At 54.6% G+C, this 9475-nt stretch overlaps 1 protein-coding gene across 1 annotated transcript; it reads right to left on the bottom strand.

Annotated features, from left to right (window-relative positions):
• Window positions 1-913: 913 nt before the first annotated feature.
• On the bottom strand, window positions 914-7536 carry DPEP2 (dipeptidase 2). The gene is made up of 10 exons (XM_011976947.1): window positions 7080-7536; window positions 6651-6777; window positions 6205-6334; window positions 5979-6120; window positions 5265-5334; window positions 4970-5146; window positions 4190-4274; window positions 3159-3234; window positions 1377-1512; window positions 914-1285 (listed from the first exon to the last, which is right to left on the bottom strand). Exons 1-10 carry the CDS (start codon window positions 7352-7354, stop codon window positions 1031-1033), a joined length of 1473 nt encoding a protein of 490 aa, XP_011832337.1. The 5' UTR covers window positions 7355-7536; the 3' UTR covers window positions 914-1030.
• Between the last annotated feature and the right edge of the window lie 1939 nt (window positions 7537-9475).

Consider the following 9475-nt stretch of genomic DNA (forward strand, 5'->3'; position numbering starts at 1 on the left):
GTGTGGTGGTGCGTGCTAGTAGTCCTAGCTGCTCAGGATCTGAGGCTGGAGAATCGCTTAAAACCGGGAGGCTGAGGTTGCAGTGAGCTGAGATCACGCTACTGCATTCCAGCCTGGACGACAGAGCGAGACTCCATCTCAAAACAATAATAATAAAAAATAAAATAATAAAAAGCCAGGCACGGTGGCTCACATCTGTAATCCCCCAGCACTTTGGGAGGCCGAGGCAGGTGAATCACCTGAGGTCAGGAGTTCGAGACCAGCCTGATCAACAAGGTGAAACCCCATCTCTACTAAAAATACAAAAATTAGCCGGGCATGGTGGTGGCGCCTCTAGTCCCAGCTGCTCAGGAGGCTGAGACAGGAGAATTACTTGAAGCTGGGAGGTGGAACTTGCAGTGAGCCAAGTTTGTGCCACTGCACTCCAGCCTGGGCGACGGAGCAAGACTCTGTCTCAAAAAAAAAAAAAAAAAAAAATCCAGAAAGTAAAAATAAAATAAAATAAATTAGCTGAGTGTGGTGGTGTATGCCTATAATCCCAGCTACTTGAGAGGCTGAGGCAGGAGGATCACTTGAGCCCAAGAGTTCAAAGCTGCAATGAGCTATGATTGTGGCACTGTACTCCAGCCTGGGGGACAAAGTGAGACTCTGCCTCAAAAATAAATAGATAAATAAGTAAAAATAAAAAGTAAGAGATGAGCTACTCAGAAGGAATACGGAATAGGGTCTACCTCCTGCCACCGGATTCACCACTGTTTTCGTCCAGTGCTGAGCCCAACCACCTGGGTCACCTCGGGCTCCTGCCAACAGTCTTTCCTTGAACAACTGGTGGCTGAAATGAAGGATTCCCCTACCAACCACCAGCATTGGGAGACTATGCCACCAGACCCCACTGTAGAGAAGGAAACTCATGTCTGGTTCTATGTCCAAAACATTTATTTTCAGGAAATATTTGTGCCTGCACAACAGGGGAAATTTGTGAGGTGTCTGTGGCTTGCTACAGTGACATCTGGCAGGACTAACTGGGTCATCAGAGCCACAGAATAAGGACTGGGAAGGTGACCACAACTGTGAAGACTGGGGCCATGTTGGGGGAGGACTCTGAGAGGGACAACTTGGCTGATAACTTGGGTGTCCAGTGTGTGGGAATCTCAGTGAGTTTCTGGTCTGAAGTCAGACTCTGTCTCTGACGCAGACGTGAGAGGTCGGAGCGGCAGGAACTGCTCAGCTGCTCATCCGGGAACTTGTCTTCCAACGGGCTTCGCCATTCGTTTTCTTCCTGTACCTAGAGGTGGAAGTTGGTGCTCAGCTTCCACAGCTGTCCTCGACACACCTGCTCAGACCCCTCGGCTACTCTCTTGCCCAGCCCAGAGTACCTTTTCCACTCGACTGAAGACCCGCAGCAGGTTTCCACGAAGGACACCTTGAAGCTCTTTCTCACTCCAGCTACGACTCAGCAACTCCTCTATCAGGACCGGGTATGTGGACACGTCCTCCAGCCCCTGAGGGAATCTATGTGGCCACCAGCCAGTGGGTTTCAGACCTGATTCCCTGATCCTGACTGAGAACCACAGTCCAGGGTCCATGAAACCCCAACCCTAGTCAGGTATGGGAAGTGGAGACTTGGAGAGAGTAGGTAATCCTCCTCTGCTCTTCTTCCTTCAGAAGGAGGCCTCAAAACCGCCTTGAATATTTATCAAAACTCATTGAATCATACTATTAAGATCTATGCCTTTTACTGAATGCAAATGATCCCCCCTACCAACCAGAGTTAAAAAGAAGAAAATGGCCAGGTGTGGTGACTCACACCTGTAATCCCAGCACTTTGGGAGGACAAAGTGGGTGGATCATTTGAGGTCAGGAGTTCGAGACCAGCCTGGCCAACATGGTGAAACCCAGTCTCTACTAAAAATACAAAAAAGAGGCCAGGCGTGGTGACTCACGCCTGTTATCGCAGCACTTTGGGAGGCTGAGGCAGGAGGATCACGAGGTCAGGAGTTCGAGACCATCCTGGCTAACATGGTGAAACCCCGTCTCTACTAAAAGTACACAAAAATTAGCTGGGCGTGGTGGCGGGCGCCTGTAGTCCCAGCTACTCGGGAGGCCAAGGCAGGAGAATGGCATGAACCCAGGAGGCGGAGCTTACAGTGAGCCCAGATCATGCTACTGCACTCCAGCCTGGGCAACAGAGTGAGACTCTGTCTCCAAAGAAAGAAAGAAAGAAAATTAGCTGGGCATTGTGGCACACGCCTATAATCCCAACTACTTGGGAAGCTGAGGCAGGAGATTCACTTGAACCCAGGAAGCAGAGGTTGCAGTGAGCTGAGACTGCGCCACTGCACTCCAGGCTGGGCAACAGAGTGAGACTCCATCTCAAAAAAAAAAAAAAAAAAGAAGAAGAAGAAGAAAAGGCCCAGTGAGGTGTCTCAGGCCTGTAATCCCAGCATTTTAGGAGGCCAAGGCAGGAGGACCATTTGAGTCCAGGAGTTCAAGACCAGCCTGGGCAACATAGTGAGAACCCATCTCTGCAAAAAATAAAATTATCTGGGCATGATGGCACATGCCTGTAGCCACAGCTACTTGCAGGCTGAGATGGCAGGATCACTTGAGCCCAGAAAGTCAAGGCTGCAGTGAGCCAAGATTGCGCCACTGCACCCCAGCCTGGCCAACGGAGCAATACCCTGAGAAGAAAAGAAGAAGAATAAAGAGAAGAAGAAAAGGAAGAAAGAAGAAAGAGAAGAAGAAAGAAGGAGGAGGAGGAGGTGAAGAAGAAAAAGGAGGAGGAGGAGGAAGAGAAGGAGAAGGAGAAGGAAAAGGAGAAGGAGAGGAAGAGCTTCTTCAGAAAACAATGGTTGCAAACACAGCCCCTGTGCACAGGGCAGAGAAGATGGTGAGCACACACCAGACCTTGCTGACGGTCTGTTCAGAGAGAGTGGGTCTACTGGGGCTGGGGGATGAGCTCTGTCTGGTAGTTTAGCCAAGTATAACGTCCAAAGTGGGGTCACTGGGATGAAGACAAACAGGAGAACCCAAAGAACTGATCCTGGGAGTAGGGAGATGCCAGGTGGTCAAGGCCTAAAGGACATGATGGCTATGGTGACCGTGAAGTCCCCACTGCTGTACAGCTAGCTCCAGACAAGCCACAGGGAAGCACTCACTTGCCGGCCCCATCATAATCTCCGCCAATCCCAATGAACTTGGATCCGATGACTGCCTTGATGTGGTCGAAGTGATCTGGGGAAGGGGCAGGTGGAGAGTCAGCTGCGTAGGGCTTCCAGGGCAGGGGTGCCACTGGGCTGGACGGCAGTGAGTCTCTTTGCAGCCTGTAGGCCAGGCAGGCTAATTCCTTCATGGCCTGCCACATAGCTTGGCAACCTGAGAACCCTGAGGTTTGACCTGAATGGATTCAGCTGGTTCTGGCCTGGACTTCAGGTTTGGAGTGGATCCACAGAGCCACCTGTCTGGGCCATTTCCCACCTAGGATTAAACCTGCCTCTAGTCTCTTTAGAATCTGGTAGGAACTCTTTTCTTTTCCTTTTTTATTTTTTCTGAGACAGTGTCTCGCTCTGTTGCCCAGGTTGGAGTGCGGTGGCACAATCTCGGCTCACTGCAAGCTCCGCCTCCTGGGTTCACGCCATTCTCCTGCCTCAGCCTCCTGAGTAGCTGGGACTACGGGCGCCTGCCACCACGCCTGGCTAATTTTTTGTATTTTTAGTAGAGACAGGGTTTCACCATGTTAGCCAGGATGGTCTCGATCTCCTGACCTCATGATCCGCCCGTCTCGGCCTCCCAAAGTGCTGGGATTACAGGCGTGAGCCACCGCGCCTGGCCGGTAGGAACTCTTTTCTATGGTTGTGGGAGATGACAGAGGGACAAAGAGTACAATCGACAAAGACCCCAGAGACCTAAGGGGCCTTCCAGTCTCTTGGCCAGAGGCTGAGGCAGGGTGCTTTTGTGACCCCCTGCAGAGGCGCAGACAGTTAGCACTCAGGTTCTATGGGTAGCTTCCTCCCTTATACCCATCAGGACTGCAGCATTGACTCTGTGGCTGCAGCTCCACATGACCAAGGTGCTGTGTACTGTCTATCATTGCATTTTTTTCAGTGAAACCACTGGGACAGTACTGAGGCCCTCCCAAGTCTTCAGGTGCAAATCAGAACTGTTCAGAGAGCCCAGGAGTAGGGGTTACCTGCCACAGTGGACACACTGGCTGACGGGTTGCACTGTATTACTCCCATGGACAGAGACACCATCACGATGCCACCGTTCTTCTTCTGCAGGGGCGGGCAAGTGGACACTCAGCCTGGCCCCTCAGCAAACTGCATTCCCACCCTGCCACCCTCTGGATCCCTGGAGGGGGTGTTCAGTCCTGGCTTCAGGAGTCAGAGGAAATTTTACCTCTCTGGTTTTGTGTGAGTGGCGGAGTCTAGGCCCTGGTCTGGCACAGGTGTCTTGGCACTTACTTTGAGGAGTAGAGGAATATACATATTTATCATCTAGAACCCCCTACTCCTGGATGTGGACTGTGGGGTTGTGGAGCAAATGGTGTTCAGCCTGAAGTTAGAGGAAGTGGAGGGAGCAGGACCTCAGGTTTGAGGGCTCCTGTTTTTTGTTTTTGTCTTTGTTTTCCGTGGCAGGGTCCCACTCTGTCACCCAGGCTGGAGTGCTGTGGTGTGATCTTGGCTCACTGCAACCTCCGCCTCCCAGGTTCCAGAGATTCTCCTGCCTCAGCCTCCCAAGTAGCTGGGATTACAGGAATATGCCACCACACCTGGCTAATTTTTGTATTTTTAGTAGAGATGGCGTTTCCCCATGTTGGCCAGGCTGGTCTTGAACTCCTGACCTGAAGTGATCCACCCACCTCTGCCTCCCAAAGTGCTGGGATTACAGGTGTGAGCCACCGTGCCTGGCCAAAGGGCTCCTGGTTTGAACCTCTTGCTTGAGGTTCCTGTGCTGGGCAGTTTCTCACCAGAAGCTGCAGGATGTCATCGGGAACATTCAACGAATTGTCACACACAGCTCTGGCAGCTGAGTGGGAGAAGATCACAGGTGCCTGTGATACTTCCAGGGCCCGCCGTGCCACAGCATCTGAGACGTGGGACAAGTCTACCATCATGCCCAGGCGGTTCATTTCTGCCACCACCTTCTGCAGGGACATGTTGGGGGAAGGGTATCAGGGATGCCCATGTGTGTACATTTATCTGTAAGAAACAGCTGGGGTGTGCACATCTGTGTGGGGTGGAGTTGTGAACCAGGGTCCTCACCTCACCAAAGCCAGTCAGCCCGCTGACGTTGTTGTAGAAGGAGTGGACGCCCTTAGCTGAGCTCTCTGCCCTGCAGGTGGCCAGGAAGCAGTCTAACTGGTAGCTGTTCCGTGGCCTCAAGAGCCTAGAGGCCCTACCCACCCTCCATCCCTGCAACCCCCTGAAACAAAAACAGGGATCCAAAATGGGCCATGCAAATGGGCCATGCCTGGCAGCAGGAGTGCCCTGCTGGGTCCAGTCTTTTTTTTTTTTTTTTCCCCCTTTTCTTTTTTTTTTTTTTTTGAGATAGAGTCTCGCTCTGTCTCCCAGGCAGGAGGGCAGTGGTGCGATCTTGGCTCACTGCAACTTGCACCTCCTGGGTTCAAGAGATTCTCGTGCCTCAGCCTCCCGAGTATCTGGGATTACAGGCATGCACCACCACACATGGCTAATTTTTGTATTTTCCATCAAAATAGGGTTTCACCATCTTGGCCAGGCTAGTCTCGAACTCCTGGCCTTTAGTCATCTGTCCGCCTCAGCCTCCCAAAGTGTTGCGATTACAGGTGTGAGCCACCGCATCTGACCAGGGGTCCAGTCATATTCTGAAAACCAGAATCCCAGCTTCCCTCCCCACTCGAGTCAGTGCCAGGGTAAAGCTTGTTCTGGGACCACAGTGACCTCAGGCACATCTCTGCCCCTGCCGCGGCGGTCCCACACCATCTGTGGTAGGCTCACCAGGGCGTGTTGCAGGTGTGGGTGAGTGTCAGGTAGCGCACTCCCAGCATGTAGAAGGTACGTAAGATGGAGAGGCTATTGTCCAGCGAGTGGCCACCCTCCACACCGATGAGGCAGGCCAATTTCTGGGTGTCATTCAGAGCTGGGGGCAGGTAGGTCAGGTGATTACTCTCGAGGTCTGGAGTAGCTCAATCAAGTTCCTAACACTTCCCATCAACTCACCTACCTTTAGCCGAGGTCACAAGCTCCAGCTCAGAATAGGAGGCACACATGCGGCGAATGAGGTCAATCTGCTCTAGGGTGAGGCGCAGGGCATCCCGGTCCTGGGTCTGGCATGGAACGTAGGCTGACCAGAACTGGGGGGAAAGCCAGGGGTTGGCTTGGACAGGGGCTGCTTTGGAGCACCCTGGACTGCTCACAGCCTCCACAGCTGACACAGCACCCAGTGGGCCAGGAGGTCACATGTAATGCACTGCTTCTTCCACGGGGTCTTCCTGGCCACCAAGCTGGTTCATTGTAGCCTCTGCAGCCCCCAGCATCCGTATCATGACACTTTTTGGGTCACTATGGTAACTGAGTTCTCATGTGACTAACTTGTGATCTCTGGGGTCCCCACTCTCTCCAACATACCCCAGCAGCCATGCTGTGGCACCTCATGTATCCCTGTGGTACCTGGGCGCCCACGAGGCCATCTCTAAGCCTGTCCAGGCTGGTCTGGCCGTAGCTGAAATTGCGCAGGTTAACATCCGGTAGCCCTTTCTGGTAAACCTGCCTCAGGACCAGGGGCAGGTCGTTGTGGCTGGAGGGATGTCAAGGCAAGGTCAGGTGAAGAACAGACAGATGGGCCTCTTAGCCCTCCAGTTCAGGAAGGACACATCTGGGGATCCCCATCCCACATTGTCACACGACTATACTGAGACCCCCTGAGGCCCGGGCTAGGAGTGCCCACCCAAGACAGAGGGGAAAGAGTATCCATGCATGACGGGAGAGGGCATCCAGGTGAGATGTGAGGGAGCCTCCTCCACAGCCCTGCATACTCTGGGACCCTCCCTTGCCCAGGAGTGCGCTCAGTCCCATAGCCCCCTTGCAGCAATTACGCACCCGTCCACTAGCGGGAAGTCCCGCATCAGGGCCCGTGCCTGCTCTCGCAGGCCCTGGGTGCTGGGACTACCGAGTGTGGTCGAGGGAGCGTAGGTGCCTGGCATGGTGTGGGCTCTGGGGGCGCCCAGCGTGGTGAGGGCTCTGGGGGCGCCCGGCGTGGTGTAGACGCAGGTTACAGGCTGGAGCAGCAGCAGCAGGAGCAGGAGCAGGAGCAGCGGACTCAGCAGAGGCCACCGACCAAACGTGCCGGGACCCTCAAGGCTCGCGGGCTGCATGTTGTGCAGGGGCGGGCAGGCGGGCAGGGGTGGCGGTCAGAGAGCCTGAGAGGGGCGGGCGAGGGGCAGAGCGCGACGATGGAGTCCTGACCCTCGATTCAGGCCACCCGGCGGAGTGGCCTCACGAGGAGGGTAACGAAGTCACAGGGCCCCACGAAGGATGTGCGGGGAGCGGCGGCACCGCACAGTGTGGCCACCAGGGGGCGCCCAGCCCTCCCGCCGTCATCCCCAAGGGCCCTCCCGCTGGCTGGGCGAATCCCTGTCCTGGGCACCCACTCGCGGCCTGTCTCAGGCCCCTCCACTCTCCCTGTTACCCCTCCCACTGTCCCCAGGGGTCTGACCCAGGTGGCTCCTCTGCTGCCCCTAGGCCCCCTCTGTAAGAGAGAGGGCCTGGGGTGCTTCTCCCAAACAGTGGCCCTCTGCCCTGCCCTGGGAGATCTGTGGACCTCATCATGTCCCCAGCCGCCTGCAATGTGTCCCTGCCACACCCAGGGCCACATGTGTCCCTGTGACCACAGTGCTCTGGGCTCTGGATTTCCTGGTGCTGGGTTGTGTGGGTGGGTGTGGGGGAGGAGATAGGCTCTGGAAATGAGGGGTTAACCCTGTGGACTGGATTCAGGAAGGGGCCCCCTGGCCCTGGCCTTCTGTCTCCCGTAATTTAGGCCCTCAAGTCTGTGGGCCTCAAGTCTATACCCTGGGGACTCTCCCAGCTACTAGGACCTGTCAGGAGCACCCCTCTGTCCCCCCCAACCCCACGTTCTCCAATCAGCCTTAGGAAAGAGCTCCTTCCTAAGGATCTGCCACACCTCCCCAGGACCCCAGTGGAGGGATGAGGGTAGAGCAAGCATCTGGCCACTGCCGGGGAATATTCACTCAACAGAGCAGGAACCCACCCAGCCATCTGCATGGAAGGAAATGAAATCATATCTAGGGCAGCAGAGTCCCCGACCACAGCACCTTCCTCCTAGAGCTTCTGGCTGCGCTGCTGGCCAGGATACCTCCTACCTCTGTGAGGAAGCCCCAGCCTCGTCCAGGTCAGGAGTAAGGGGCCTGAGGAAAGGCCTGCCACCTGGGTTCTGCAGCCACACTCTTCTTATCTTGTGGCTTCTGTGACTGGAGCTCTCACGGAAACCTCCAGGGCTGAGTTCTCTTCCTTGACAACAGGCCCCACCCCATTCCCAGCCTGGGGCCCTCAACCTAGGTGCCTCCTCCAGGAAGGACCCCCCAACCACACAAGCACACAAGCACACATGCATAAGGGATGTGCCTGCTCACAGAAGCCCCACCACCTGAGAGCTTCAGGGACTGTGGCCAAACCCCTTGGTCCTCAGAGACCTTTGCCTCCTCCTGCCCCTCAGGCTCTCAAGACTCTGCTCTGAACCTTGGCACCCACTGGAGCTGCTCCATCTTTGGAGTCTCCCCTGCGTGGCAGGGCTGATCAGTGTGTGACCTAAACCTGATGACTAGAGATGCAGGAAGGCCTCCTAAAAAGAAAATAAGCCAGCTCTTCCAAAGGGACTGGAGGTCCCAAGCTACCCAGGAGGAGAAGTGATCCTAGCTTTGATGTATTTTAGGGACTGCACATTTGATGTTGCCCAGTGTCTGCTGTCCAGGAGGAAGGCAGATTGATGACCAAGTGCTCGAGGTGGGTTAACTCTCACGTCTACTGCTGCCGAAGGGGACCTTTTATTGTTTGTTTGTTTTGAGACAGAGTCTCACTTTGTTGCCCAGGCTAGAGTGTAGTGGCACAATCTCGGCTCACTGCAATCTCTGCCTCCTGGGTTCAAGCGGTTCTTGTGCTTTAACCTCCTGAGTAGCTGGGACTACAGACATGTGCCACCAAGCCTGGCTAAATTTTGTATGTTTAGTAGAGATGGGGTTTTGCCATGTTACCCAGGCTGGTCTCAAACTCCTGGTCTCAAGCAATCTGTCTGCCTCAGCCTCCCAAAATGCTGGGATTACTGGGGTGAACTACCACACCCAGGCTTTATTTATTTATTTATTTATTTTTTCTGAGAAGAAATCTTGCTCTGTCGCCCAGGCTGGAGTGCAGTGGCCGGATCTCAGCTCACTGCAAGCTCCACCTCCCAGGTTTATGCCATTCTCCTGCCTCAGCCTCCC

The sequence above is a fragment of the Mandrillus leucophaeus genome, unplaced genomic scaffold (genome assembly GCF_000951045.1).
Source record: "Mandrillus leucophaeus isolate KB7577 unplaced genomic scaffold, Mleu.le_1.0 Scaffold1715, whole genome shotgun sequence".
Lineage (NCBI taxonomy): Eukaryota > Metazoa > Chordata > Mammalia > Primates > Cercopithecidae > Mandrillus > Mandrillus leucophaeus.

Coding starts and splice junctions, on each gene's coding strand:
- DPEP2 (XM_011976947.1), bottom strand. CDS start 7,354: ATGCAGCCCGCGAGCCTTGAGGGTCCCGGCACGTTTGGTCGGTGGCCT. Junction 6,121..6,204: donor GCTTGTGACCTCGGCTAAAG/GTAGGTGAGTTG, acceptor ACCTGCCCCCAG/CTCTGAATGACACCCAGAAA. Junction 3,235..4,189: donor CAGTGTGTCCACTGTGGCAG/GTAACCCCTACT, acceptor CCCCTTCCCCAG/ATCACTTCGACCACATCAAG.